At 54.0% G+C, this 13,840-nt stretch overlaps 1 protein-coding gene across 2 annotated transcripts; it reads right to left on the minus strand.

Moving 5' to 3' along the window:
- Positions 1–948: 948 nt before the first annotated feature.
- Positions 949–6,701, minus strand: CTRB2 (chymotrypsinogen B2). 2 transcript variants are annotated; one of them, XM_005592560.5, is made up of 7 exons: positions 6,632–6,701; positions 2,929–3,032; positions 2,751–2,830; positions 2,581–2,659; positions 2,169–2,349; positions 1,618–1,751; positions 949–1,171 (listed from the first exon to the last, which is right to left on the minus strand). In XM_005592560.5, the coding sequence occupies exons 1-7, from the start codon at positions 6,681–6,683 to the stop codon at positions 1,010–1,012; spliced, it is 792 nt and encodes a 263-aa protein (XP_005592617.3). In that variant the 5' UTR covers positions 6,684–6,701; the 3' UTR covers positions 949–1,009. The 2 variants fall into 2 exon arrangements, with proteins under 2 accessions (XP_005592617.3, XP_065393805.1); XM_065537733.2 differs by having other exon boundaries at positions 2,169–2,659.
- Positions 6,702–13,840: the final 7,139 nt, after the last annotated feature.

Below are 13,840 nucleotides of genomic sequence, written 5' to 3' on the forward strand. Positions count from 1 at the left end.
AGAGAGAGAGAGAGACAGAGACAGAGAGAGAAAGACAGACTGCCAATCCGGACACATCCTGGGGACGGACCGGCCCCCTCCGTGGCCTGGCCGAAGCAATGGAACCTGAGCTTGAGGAAGCCTCAAGATCTAACAGCAGAGACTGGGCGCGGTGGCTCATACCTGTGATTCCAGCATTTTGCGGGGCCGAGGCAGACAGATTGCATGAGGTCAGGAATTTGAGACCAGACTGGACAACATAGTGAAACCCCATCTCTACTAAAAATATGACGATTAGCCAGGCGTGGTGTTGAGTGCCTATAATCCTAGTTACTTGGGAGGCTGAGGCAGAAGAATGCCTTGAACCTGGGAGGCAGAGGTTGCAGTGAGCCAAGATCATGTCACTGCACTCCAGCCTAGGCGACAGAGCAAGACTGTCTCAAAAAACAAAAAACAAAAAAATCTAACTGCAGGGTCAGAGAAAATGCAGAGAGGGAGGCGGGGAAGAGTGTGGGAGCTGAGAGGACAGTGGCACCAGCTCCCAGCACTGGATGCAGAAGGTTTGAGGGGCTGGGGTCTGACGGGGGAGAGGTGGTGCTTGCATGCACATTCCTGGGCACTGGACATGGGGCACTAAAGGCAGAGAAAGGCACCTGGAGTGTGTGTCAGCATTGGTCCCAGTGACAACCCCAGGGGGCTATGGCTTGCAGAGCCTGGCCAAGGACTGCTGCCTTCCAGAAAGCCCCATGGGTCAACCTACCTTCAGCAGGTAGGGCCTAAATTCTAAACCCGGGGTGGAGCCATGAGCAGGGAGGAGATATGAAGACCTCAGCTTCCTGAGAAGGCTGGATTGCCAAGATGAACTGCAGCCTGGAAAGGCAACAGTAGTGCCGCCCCTTTGTGGGTGACAAGGACAACTTCAACCCCATCTCCCCGGGCCACACAGAGGGACACGGGCAGTGCAGTGAGTGCTTCTAAACAGATGCATTTAATGGCAACTCTTGGGGCAGAGGTGGCAGGAGCTGCGGGCTCAGTTGGCGGCCAGGATCTTCTGCACCCAGGGTATGAGCTTGGTGACACGGGCGTACATGGCGGGCGTGGTGGTAGAGCATGTGCGGCTGCCCCAGGACACGATGCCCGCCAGGGTCCAGGCTCCGTCTTTCTGGCAGACCAGAGGGCCTCCAGAGTCACCCTGCAGGAAGGAGAGAGGAAGTATCTCCGGCCTGAAAGGGGTTCCAGGGCCTAGGGGACCCTGAGCTGGTGGAGTCTAGGGAGGAGAGCAGAGAAATGGCAAGCATGGGCATAGGGGTGCCTGGGTCCTGAGATATGGGTTCACGTGGCAGTCCCTTCTCTGCCATGCACTCCTGGAGGGAGCTGGGGTGGCTGGCTTCCCCCTAACCCGGGGCACCATCCATCTCTCCAAACCTCCAGGTCAGAGGGCTGCAAGGAAATCCCCAGGGACAGCCTCACCCACATGGCCTGGAGGAACCCTCACGGGCGGCTGTGACCCTAAGTCCTGGCCCTCATTGGGCCCCAGGAAGCAGTGGGGTTAGCAGATGAGGGCAGAGAGGGGTGGAAAGCCCAGGCCTGCCCTGCACCCCGCTCCCCTGGCCAGGGCCTGGGCAGGGCCAGCCTCACCTTGCAGGAGGAGACACCGCTGGCCCCGGCACAGATCATCTCGTCGGTGATCTTGCTGCCCCAGAACTTCTTGCATTGGACATTGGACAGGAGGGGCAGGGCCGCCTGCTGCAGCTTGTCAGGGATCTTGTTGGCTGCAGGACAGGAGGAAGGTCAGGGCTCACCCAGCCCACTTAGGAGGGAGAGACCCAGGGCCGTCACACCTGCCCTCCCCTGCCCCATCACCACGATGTTGGGTACGGCCCCTGGAGCCTCGGAAGCGCCTGTGGGACAAAGGGGGCCTCGGCCCTGCCCGGGTGGGAGACCCGCACTGTGACTCCAGGCAGGTCAGCCAGGGCAGGGCTCACCCGGTTGGGCACTGCTCAGAAGCCCTGTGCAGGCTCCTCATGATCCGACCTGGATTTTATTTGCACTGGGGGGATTTTAAATTCAGAGGATTATCAATAAAGAACGGAAAGTTAGGAGGGTGTTGGAATTTAGAGCCAAACAGTCACAGGGGGACTCCACAGCCAGGCAGCCCCGACCCCAGAGGCAGCCCCGCGGCCCCTCACCGTTGTACTTGGTCTTGCCCCAGCCTGTGGTGACGCACACTGTCCCCGTGGGGAAGTCATCGTCGGCGCTGGGCAGGCACACGGCGGACACCGTCTGGGAGAAGACGGCGGGTGTGGCCAGCTTCAGCAGGGTGATGTCATTGCGCACGGTGAAAATGCTGAAGCTGGGGTTCTTGAAGACCTGGGGGTGGGGGCCAGAGTGCCAGGGTGAGGCCCTGGGAGGAGGCAGGACCTGCAGGCTTCGAGGACACAGACTCCTTCCCTGGTGCCCATTAAGGACCAGTCCATCCCCAGGGCCGGAATGGGAACCACGAGGCTGGGCCGGCCCCACTGGGCACCTGTCCCTGAAGCAGCCGAGGGATCTCCCCCCGTGCCCGCTGCCCCTGCCCTCTGCTGCACGGGGCCTGGGTACCTTGGCGATCTTCAGGACCTGGATGTTCTCCTCATCAGAGCCCTGGTCAAACTCCCCGGCCACGACCACGTCAGAGGTCCTGGGCAGAGCGTTGTGGGTGAGAGAACATGCCCTGCTCCCCTCCCACCCAGCTGGGCTGGAAGCAGAGCCCGAGGCTGCCCGGTCCTCACCTGACCCCGCAGTGGGCGGCGGTGACCACCCAGTCCTCACTGATGAGGGAACCTCCGCAGAAGTGGAAGCCGGTTTTGTCCTGGCAGGAAGATGGGGAGGGTCAGCAACTCCCACCTGGCGGCACCCCCAGCCTGGCCCCCACCCAGGGTGCCCACTGCCTTGCAGAAGCCCCCTCACCTGCAGGGACACCTGCCAGGGCCAGGAGCCAGGGACGGCGTCCTCCCCATTGACGATCCTGGACAGGCCACTGAGCACGGGGGGGATGGCGGGGACCCCGCAGCCTGGGGACGGGAGTGGGGTAAAGAAGGGCTGAGGCCCCAAACCAACCTGGGCCTCACCTGCCTGCGTGCAGGACTCTCGGTTCTACCCCAGTCCACTGAGGCCAGCTCAGGACCTCCCTGGCACATGCCGCCTCTGCCTCCCTGGTCCCCCAGTCTCTAGGCTCAAATGTCCCTAACTCTCGGCCTGCTGGCTCCAGTCATCCTTCCAGGATGCAGAGGGTCATGTCTACGCCTACCTGGGGCCTGTCCTGCCTGAAGAAGCAGAAAACAGGCCGGGCTGTAAGACTGCCTGGGCTCAGCCTCGAGGCCACCCTTTCCTTGCTGTGTGACCCTAGACCAGGCAGGGCAGCACTCAGGCCTTGGTGTCCTCAGCTATAAAACGGGCAGCAGAACCACGTGAGCTCCACTGCTGACACGCCTCTGTTAGACTGGCGGGGAGAGGGCAAGTGGGAAGAAAATCTGATAACCCCAAGTCCACTGGGAACCTGGGGCGCTGACAATTTGCAGACAGGAGAGTGAAATGGTACTGTGGACTCTGGGAGGCTGAACTCCACAATTTTAGGAAACATTGTGTAAAGTTTTGGTTTCTTTTCTTTTCTTTTTTTTTTCAGATAGGGTCTTGCTGTGTCACCCTGGCTGGAGTGCAGTGCCACGATCATGGCCCACTGCAACCTCAAATTCCTGGGCTGAAGCAATCCTATTGCCTTGGTCTCCCAAGGTGCTGGGATTACAGGCATGAGCCCCTATATCCGGTCTTGGTTTCTTAATTATTTAATAAAACTGGACTTTGGCCGGCATAGGGGCTCATGCCTGTAATCCTAACACTTTGGGAGGCCAAGGGGGGTGCATCACCTGAGGTTAGGAGTTCAAGACCAGTCTGGCCAACATGGTGAAACCCCATCTCTACTAAAAATACAAAACTTAGCCAGGCATGGTGGCAGACACCTGTAGTCCCAGCTACTTGGGAGGCTGAGGCAGGAGAATCGCTTGAACCTAGGGGGTGGAGGTTGCACTGAGCTGAGACCGCGCCACCGCACTCCAGCCTGGGTGACAGAGCCAAACTCCATCTCAAAAAAAGTCAAAACACAGCTGGACTTTAATTCCACACCATCAAATGGCACAGACAAAAGCAGAAAACAAACAGAACAATGAGAATAGTCAGGTGTGCCACATATGCGCACCACACCTCTGCTATCTCAGGACCAGATTCTCGGCTCCTGTGCGCAGGCCTCACAATTGGGATTTACATTTGAGCAGACCCAGTCCCTCACACCAGCCAGCCCCTTCTGGGGTCGTATTCGGCTGCTACAGGGCAGCGCCTGCCTCTCCTGCCCACAGGAATACAAGCAGGCAAGGCGCCTCCCTGACGTTTGAGAGCATCAAAAACAACTGGTAATAGCAAAAAAATGAGAAAGAGCATGTTGGGAGGCCAGGGCGGGTGGATCACAAGGTCAGGAGTTCGAGACCAGCCTGGCCAACATGGTAAAACCCTCGTTTCAACTAAAAATACAAAAATTAGCTGGGCATGGTGGTATGTGTGTGTAGTCCCAGTTACTCAGGAGGCTGAGGCAGGAGAAATGCTTGAACCTTGGAGGTGTAGGTTGTAGTGAACTGAGATCGTGCCACTGCACTCCCGCCTGGGCGCCAAGAGTGAAACTCCATCTCAAAAATAAATAAGAGAAATAGATGGTGGCATACTCACAAAACAGAGCACGCATTATAAAAATTCAGGTGGGTCGGGCGCGGTGGCTCAAGCCTGTAATCCCAGCACTTTGGGAGGCCGAGACGGGTGGATCACGAGGTCAGGAGATCGAGACCATCCTGGCTAACACGGTGAAACCCCGTCTCTACTAAAAAATAAAAAAAAAACTAGCCGGGCGAGGTGGCGGGCGCCTGTAGTCCCAGCTACTTGGGAGGCTGAGGCAGGAGAATGGCGTGAACCCAGGAGGCGGAGCTTGCAGTGAGCTGAGATCCGGCCACTGCACTCCAGCCTGGGCGACAGAGTGAGACTCTGTCTCAAAAAAAATAAAAAATAAAAATAAAAAAAATAAAAAAAATTCAGGTGAATGAGCTGGAGCTCCATGTCAACACGCAGGAAGCGAGAAGATTTGAGTGGGGAAAAAGCACATTGTTGTAGAATGGAGGTAGAATGGAGTATTAGTTACATCAGCCAGACACGGTGGCTCACGCCTGTATCAGCACTCTGGGAGGTCAAGGTGAGTGGATCACTTGAGCCCAGGATTTCAAGACCAGCCTGGACAACATAATAAGACCCCAGGCCGGGTGCAGTGGCTCACGCCTGTAATCCCATCACTTTGGGAGGCTGAGGCAGGTGGATCACCGGAGGTTAGGAGTTCAAGACCAGCCTGACCAATATGATGAAACCCTGTCTCTATTAAAAGTAGAAAAATTAGCTGGGTGTGGTTACACATTCCTGTAATCCCAGCTACTCAATAGACTGAGGCAGGAGAATCGCTTGAACCCGGGAGGCAGAAGTTGTAGTGAGCCAAGATCACGCCACTGCACTCCAGCCTGGGTGACAAGAGTGAAACTCTCAAAAAAAGAAAAAACAAAACCAAAAACCTCCATTTCTACAAAAAAAAAAAAAAGTTTTTAAACTTAGGATCACTTGAGCCCTGGAGTTTGAGGCTACAGACTCACACCACTGCACGCCAGCCTGGGTGACAGAGTGAGATCCTGTCTCAAAAACAAACAAACAGGATAGAACACCGTTTCATTGATGTAAAACTTTTTGAAACCTCATGTATAGATGCATAAATATGTAGGAAATTTGTATAAGCCCACATTGCAATGATTTACAGCAAGTTCAGAATAAAGCTCCCATTCCAGACAGGGAAGCAGGGAGAAAAGGGAAACCTGAGCAGAATCTGTTTTGGACAGAAATATCTGAAGCAAATCTGCAAAAAGATTTTCTGAATTCTGACCGTAGATATAAGGATGTCATATTCTTTTCTATATTTTACTATTTCTCTTTTAAAAAACAGAAAATGCGGCCGGGCACAGTAGGTCACGCCTGTAATCCCAGTACTTTGGGAGGCCAAGGCGGGGGTATCACCTGAGGCCAAGAGTTTGAGACCAGCCTGGCCAACATGGTGAAACCCCATCTCTATAAAAAATATAAAAATCAGCCGGGCATGGTGGTGGGCGCCTCAGGTTGCCCTGAGTGGATATCACACCACTGCACTCCAGCCTGGGCAGTAAGAGTGAAACTCCGTCTCAACAACAACAAAAAAAAAGAAAGAAAGAAAAAGAAAATGCTTGGCAAGTACCCGGCACAATAAATAAAAACCCCAAGGGAGGCCTTGGGAGGTCTCCTGGGGCCACACCTTATCCTACGCACGGCACCCCCACCCCAGCCACTTCTGGAGCCTCAGACCATGGCAGAGGCCAGCATGGTCCTTCCCACTCCTGGAGCAGGTTGTGTGGGCTCAGAAAGCCCCAGAAGGACCCTCTTCTCTGAGCCCTCAGGTTACCTGTGCTGGGGATGAGGCCCCGGGGGCAGAGCAGGGGACTCAGATCCCCCTGTCGGCCAGGCTCCGGGCTCCCTCAGGACAGGCCTCTTGGACCCCAGCACTCACCAAAGGCGGCCCCCACCAGGGCGAAGCAGGAGAGGAGCCAGGGGAAAGCCATGCCGCTGCCTCAGAAGGTGTGGGGCCTGCCAGCTGCGGGGCCCTTTCTACCTCCCGGGGGGACCCCCAGCCCCGCCCAGCCAGGGAGGCCTGAGCCCACCCTCCCTGTTACCCAGGGACCTTGGGCGATAAGCGGAGGCAGAGCCCGGCCGGGTTCTCTGCCGGACAACCCCAGCCCCTGGGAAATGGGCAGCTGCCCTGACATCACCCGGCAGCCTTGGGGACATGACCCCACAGAGCCAGCTGTGAGCTGCAGTAACCCTGCCAGAAGCCAGCACCAGGCTCTTCTGTTCCCAGCGGGGAAGTGAAGGCAGTCCCACCCCAGGCTCATGGAGGCCCAGCCGCTGTCACGGAGCCAGACCTCCGGGAACTCCGGTTCTCAGTGGACGGTGTTTCCACCTAACACTGTCCTAGAAGCAAAGGGCTCAGGGCACTGTGGATTCTCCAGTGTCACCGCACGTCACCAGTGAAGCCAAGTCATTTCTGAGTGTGGCGAGGGTCTGGGTGACACGGCTTGGTGGCCCTAACAGGTGGGCAAAGCCACTGACACGTGTCCCCCTCTGTCGCAGCACCCGACAGGATTCACTCTTTCAATGACTCATAAGGAACTAATCATTTCAAAGTTTCAGTTTCTTACAAAATGGAACTTTGATTCCACACCATAAAATGACACAGAAAACTTTTTTTTTAAGATGGAGTCTCACTCTCACCCAGGCCAGAGTGCAGCGGCGCAATTTCGGCTCACTGCAGCCTCCGCTTCCTGGGTTCAAGTGATTCCCTGCCTCAGCCTTCCAAGTAGCTGGGATTACAGGTACCTGCCACCGCGCCCAGCTAATTTTTTTTTTTTTTTTTTTGAGATGGGGTCTCACTCTGCTGCCTAGGCTGGAGTGCAGTGGTGCAATCTTGGCTTACTGCAGCCTCTGCCTCCCAGGTTCAAGCTTTTCTCCCACCTCAGCCTCTTGAGTAGCTGGGATTACAGGCGTAGCACCACACGCGGCTAATTTTTGTATTTTTCGTAGAGACAGGATTTCACCATGTTGTCCAGGCTGGTCCCAAACTCCTAGCCTCGGGTGATCCACCCTCCTCGGCCTCTCAAAGTGCTGGGATTACAGGCGTGAGCCACTGCGCCCGGCCAATTGTTGTATTTTTAGTAGAGACAGGGTTTCACCACATTGGCCAGGCTCATCTCGAACTCCTGGCCTCAGGTGATCCTCTGGCCTTGGCCTCCCAAAGTGCTAACATTACAGGCGTGAGCCACTGCACCTGTGTGAAAATAAACTTTTTTGAGGAAGCAGAAAAACTTTTCGTTGTCACCAAACAAGGAGGAAAGACAGATGTGGGTGACAGGTCGGTGACTCTGGGCAGGAAGCAGAGGCCAAGGGATCCTCGGCACCCTGTGGGCAGGTATTCAAGGGACAGAGCCCACAGCATCCCTGCCCTTACGGGCCTGAGACGCTCGTGACACACACACACGACACAGATTAGCATGTAACGTAGTGACCACCACAGTCACCTGGGGCAAGGCTGAACAGGACGGGCTGCACTGTAGTTCCGGACAATGGGGGTCTGAAAGGAAGATGCAGTGGGAGGATGGCATTTCCACTGAAGGCCTTGGGCTCTGTGGTCAGTGGGCCGCATCACCTTGGATTTAGAATATCCCCTCCCTAGCCTGGCGCGGTTGGCTCACGCCTGTAATCCCAGCACTTTGGGAGGCTGAGGCGGTCGGATCACAAGGTCAGGAGATCGAGACCATCCTGGCTAACCCTTGAACTACTAAAAATACAAAAAATTAGCCAGGCGTGGTGGTGGGCGCCTGTTGTCCCAGCTACTTGGGAGGCTGAGGCAGGAAAATGGCGCGAACCCGGGAGGCGGAGCTTGCAGTGAGCCGAGCTCACACCACTGCACTCCAGCCTGGGCGACAGAGCGAGACTCTGTCCCAAAAAAAATAAGAATATCCCCTCCCCACTTCCACCGCTGCTGGAGAACAGAACTATAAAGCAAAACTAAATTTATACACTAAAGACAAAATTTCAAAAGAAACCAAGTTCACATCAACCATGTTGCTTTTTTTTTTCTTTCTTTCTTTCTTTTTTTTTTGAGACAGAGTCTCGCTCTGTCGCCCAGGCTGGAGTGCAGGGGTGTGAGCTCAGCTCACTGCAACCTCTGCCTCCTGGGTTCAAGTGATTCTCCTGCCTCAGTCTCCCAAGTAGCTGAGATTATAGGCATGCACCACTATACCCGGCTAATTTTTGTATTTTCAGTAGAGATGGAGTTTTGCCATGTTGGCCAGGCTGGTCTTGAACTCCTGACCTCAAGTGATCCAATCGCCTTGGCCTCCCAAAGTGCTGGGATTACAGTCATAAGCCACCACACCAGGCTGATAGCTACCATTTAAAAAACAGGAAACAACAAGTGGTAGATGTGGAAAAACTAGAACCCTCCTACATTGTTGCTGGGAATGTAAAATGGTGAAGCTGCTATGGAAACAGTTCAGCATGGCTGGGCGCAGTGACTCATGCCTGGAATCTTGGCATTTTGGGACGCCAAGGTGGGAGGATCACTTAAGCTAAGGAGTCCAAGACCAGCCTGGGCAACATAGTGAGACTCCGTCTCTACAAAAAAATTTAAAAAACCGGCCGGGCGCAGTGGCTCAAGCCTGTAATCCCAGCACTTTGGGAGGCCGAGGCGGGCGGATCACAAGGTCAGGAGATCGAGACCACGGTGAAACCCCGTCTCTACTAAAAATACAAAAAATTAGCCGGGCGTGGTGGCGGGCGCCTGTAGTCCCAGCTACTCAGGAGGCTGAGGCAGGAGAATGGCGTAAACCCAGGAGGCGGAGCTTGCAGTGAGCCGAGATCGCGCCACTGCACTCCAGCCTGGGCGACAGAGCGAGACTCCGTCTCAAAAAACAAAAACAAAAACAAAAACAAAAACAAAAAATTTAAAAAACCACATTAGCTGGGCGTGGTAGCATAGTTCCAGCTACTCAAGAGGCTGAAGTAGGAGGATAACTTGAGCCTGGGAGGTCAAGGCTACAGTGAGCTGAGATCCAGCCTAGGCAACAGAGCAAGGCCTTGTCTTAAAATAATAATAATAATTTTTAAAAAAGTACAAAGAAAGCAGTTTGGCAGTTCCACAAAAACAAACAAACATGGAGTTACCTCATAACCCTACAATTCCACTCCTTGGAGGTACACTCCCCCAGAATAAAAGGACTTAAGCAGACATTTGCACACCAGGGTTCACAGCAGCACTATTCCCGACAACCAAAAGATAGAAACCACCCCCATTGTTCATCAGCAGAGGAATGAGTAAAATGTGAGCTCTCCACGCCACTATTATTCAGTCATAAGAAGGAATGAAGCAGGCCTGGTGTGGGGACGCACACCTGTAATCCCTGCACTGTGGAAGGACAAGGTGGGAGGATTGTTTAAGACCAGGAGTTTGAGACCAGCCTGGGCAACAAAGTAAGACCCCTTCTCTACAAAATTTGTTTTTAATGAGCTGGGTGTGGTGGTACATGCCTGTGGTCCCAGCTACATGGGAGTCTGAGGCAGGAGGATCGCTTGAGCCCAGGTGGTCGAGGCTGAAGTGAGCTGTGTTTGTGCCACCACATTCCAGCCTGGGCAACAGAGTGAGACCCTGTCTCAAACACAAACACAACACAAAATGAATCAGGTACTGATACATGCCAAATGCCAAAACACAGAATTTTTTTTTTTTTTGAGATGGAGTTTTGCTCTTGTTGCCCAGGCTGGAGTGCAGTGGCGTGATCTTGGCTCACTGCAACCTCCTGCTCCCAGGTTCAAGCAATTCTCCTGCCTCAGCCTCCCGAGTAGCTGGGATTACCGGCATGAGCCACTGCGCCCGGCCATGAAACTTTCTTTTTTTTTTTTTTTTTTTTTTTTTTTGAGATGGAGTCTCGCTCTGTCACCCAGGCTGGAGTGTGGTGGCCGGATCTCAGCTCACTACAAGCTCCGCCTCCCGGGTTCACGCCATTCTCCTGCCTCAGCCTCCCAAGTAGCTGGGACTACAGGCGCCCGCCACCGCGCCCGGCTAGTTTTTTGTATTTTTTAGTAGAGACGGGGTTTCACCGTGTTAGCCAGGATGGTCTCGATCTCCTGACCTTGTGATCCGCCCGTCTCGGCCTCCCAAAGTGCTGGGATTACAGGCTTGAGCCACCGCGCCCGGCCGAAACTTTCTTAATAGGCAAATTCAAAAAGACAAAAACTAGGTTAGAGGCCCATAGGCACCGAGGGGAGAGAGGAATGCAGAGTTATTGTTCACGGGGTATAGAATTTTGTAAATAGTGGTGATGCCTGCACAAATTGTGCATGTAATTACTATTGTATAATGTAATTAGCGCCACTAATTGTACACTTAAAAATGGTTAAAATGGGCTGGGCATGGTGGCTTACACCTGTAATCCCAGCACTTTGGGAGGCCAACGTGGGGAGATCACCTGAGGTAGGGAGTTCGAGACCAGCCTGACCAACATGGAAAAACCCCATCTCTACTAAAAATACAAAAATCAGCCAGGGTGTAGTGGTGTGCACCTGTCCTCCTAGCTCCTCAGGAGGCTGAGGCAGGAGAATCGCTTGAACCCGGGAGGTGGAGGTTGCTGTGAACTGAGATCCCGCCATTGCACTCCAGCCTGGGTGACAACAGCGAAACTCCATCAAAAAAAAAAAAAAAAAAAAAGAAAATGTTAAAACAGCAAATGTTATGTTACATATATTTTACCATAATTAAATAAAATCAATGGAATAAGCCAAAATCCATCAAATTGCACACTTTACATGGGTGAATTGTATGTTACGTGAATTACACATGACAGCTCGGTAAAGCTGTTAAGTATTGTGGAGTCAGAAGTCTTCTTCCAATGGCTGTGGAGAGCAAATTCAGGGAAAAGGAGAAGCTGAAGGAAGGGAATATTCAGCCTAGAGCGTGGCTGACAATCAGAAGGCCTTGGAGGCAGCGCTGGAGAAGCCCACACACATCTCCAGGGGCCACAGGACAGACGTGGCTGAGGACAAGCCAGGGGCCTATCAGGGCTGGAGGTGCAAGACCTGTTAGGACAGGTGCGGTGGCTCACAACTATAGTCCCAGCACTTTGGGAGGCCAGACAGATCACCTGAGGTCAGAAGTTCAAGACCAGCCTGGCCAACAAGGCAAAACCCCATTGCTACGAAAAACACAAAAATTAGCTGGGTGTGGTGCACATGCCTGTAATTCCAGCTACTCAGGAGGCTGAGGTAGGAGAATCGCTTGAACCCGGGAGGTGGAGGTTGCAGCAAGATCGCGGCACTGCACTGCACCCTGGGTGACAGAGACCCTGTTCCAAAAAAAAAAAAAATTGTTAAATCCACGATGGGCGACCCCACTGTGCTCCCTAACCTGAGGAGCTACGCAGCAGGCGTGGGCACCCCGAGACAGGGTAGGGGCTTCTGGGCAGAGAGAACAAGGATAATGAACCACAAACCCAAATCTCCCCAAGACTCCCTCGCCCACACGGGCATCCCCTTACTGCGACTGAGGGAGCCGATCTGTCTCTGCATCAGAGCTCTCAGTGACAACCAGGGTGGTGGCCACAAGAGAACACCAATTCTCCGTAGAACCCACCCCAGCATTCCCCACCACCTCCAAGAGCAGATCCTGCCGCCAACTGAGAAATGGCCCCAGCTCTTTGGAGCTCCCGGTACCCACGTCCAGGACACAAAACTCTGCATGGAAGGGGAGAGACCGAATACACATGCGAACAGGGGCCAGACCACCTAAAACAAAGAGAACACTGCCCACACCTGCCCAGGGCGCCAAACAGCAGGAGCCCCACCGGCCAGCCCTGAAAAGCCACACACGCCCTGACAACCACAGAAAATGCCCACTTGGAGCTCGCCTGCACCTGAGGCCCTGAGTGCTGCCAGACAGAATACCTCAGACTGGGTCATTTATTGTGGACAGAAACGTATTTTCTCACAGTTCTGAAGGCTACAAATTCAAAGGCAAGAAGCAGGGTTGGCAATTCCGGCCCCAGGCTGATGCCTTGAACTCCATGTCTTCACCTGATGGAAGGTGGAAGGGCAAAGAAGGACGAGACGCGCGTCCCTCACCTTTTATTAATGGCATTAATCCCACCTGGGAAGCAGAGCCCCCACGCGCTAATCACCTCTGACAGGTCCCACTGTTGATACAAACAATGCGGCCAGGTGCAGTGACTCGAACCTGTAATTCCAGTGCTTTGGGAGGTCAAGGCAGGCAGATCCCTTGAGCCCAGGAGTTCAAGATGAACCTGGGCAACATGGTGAAACCTCATCTCTGCAAAAGTAATTAGCCAGGGTGGTGGCGTGCGCCTGTGGTCCCAGCTACTCGGGACACTGAGATGGGAGAATTGCTTGAGCCTAAGAGGTCAAGGCTATAGTAAGCTGTGATCGCACCACCGCACTCTGGCCTAGACCAACAAAGCAAGACCCTGACTCTAAAAAAAAAAAACAAAAAAAAGAAACAAACAACATTTCAATACAAATGTCAGTAGGACAAACACGCAGACCACACAGGAGCCTGTCTCCCCCTTCCCCACACCAACAGCCACCGGCCAGGACACAGCGAACCTTCCTCTTCCATCCACGAAGCTTTCCCTCTCCCCTGCCAGCCTTGGCGTCTTGGTCAATGCAAGCGACAGTGGCCGATTCCCTTGCTGCGGCAAGCTCTGAATAAACAGCCCTCGCTGGTTCTCATTTGGGCCGGCGTCACTGATCTCCACGAGGGCTGAGCTGGACAGCCGGTCCCCACATACGCTGCCCTCCTGGGTCAGGAAACGCCTCCCCAGCCCATCTCCCCACTGTTGCTAGCCAGGCATCAACACGGAGCAAGGGGACAATTGTTTTCTTTTTTTTTTTTTTTTTTTTTTTTTGAGACTGAGTCTGGCTCTGTCGCCCAGGCTGGAGTGCAGTGGCCGGATCTCAGCTCACTGCAAGCTCCGCCTCCCGGGTTTACGCCGTTCTCCTGCCTCAGCCTCCCCAGTAGCTGGGACCACAGGCGCCCGCCACCTCGCCTGGCTAGTTTTTTGTATTTTTTAGTAGAGATGGGGTTTCACCGTGTTAGCCAGGATGGTCTCGATCTCCTGACCTCGTGATCCGCCCGTCTCAGCCTCCCAAAGTG

This window comes from Macaca fascicularis, chromosome 20, assembly GCF_037993035.2.
Source record: "Macaca fascicularis isolate 582-1 chromosome 20, T2T-MFA8v1.1".
NCBI lineage: Eukaryota > Metazoa > Chordata > Mammalia > Primates > Cercopithecidae > Macaca > Macaca fascicularis.

What these genes read in the sequence shown, in the direction of transcription:
- CTRB2 (XM_065537733.2), bottom strand. Translation starts at nt 6,683, where the DNA reads ATGGCTTTCCCCTGGCTCCTCTCCTGCTTCGCCCTGGTGGGGGCCGCC. An exon ending in CCTGGCAGGTGTCCCTGCAG is followed by an intron (nt 2,831 to 2,928) that starts GTGAGGGGGCTT and finishes TCTTCCTGCCAG; the next exon opens with GACAAAACCGGCTTCCACTT. An exon ending in GCGGTGTCTCCTCCTGCAAG is followed by an intron (nt 1,172 to 1,617) that starts GTGAGGCTGGCC and finishes TCCTTCCTGCAG; the next exon opens with GGTGACTCTGGAGGCCCTCT.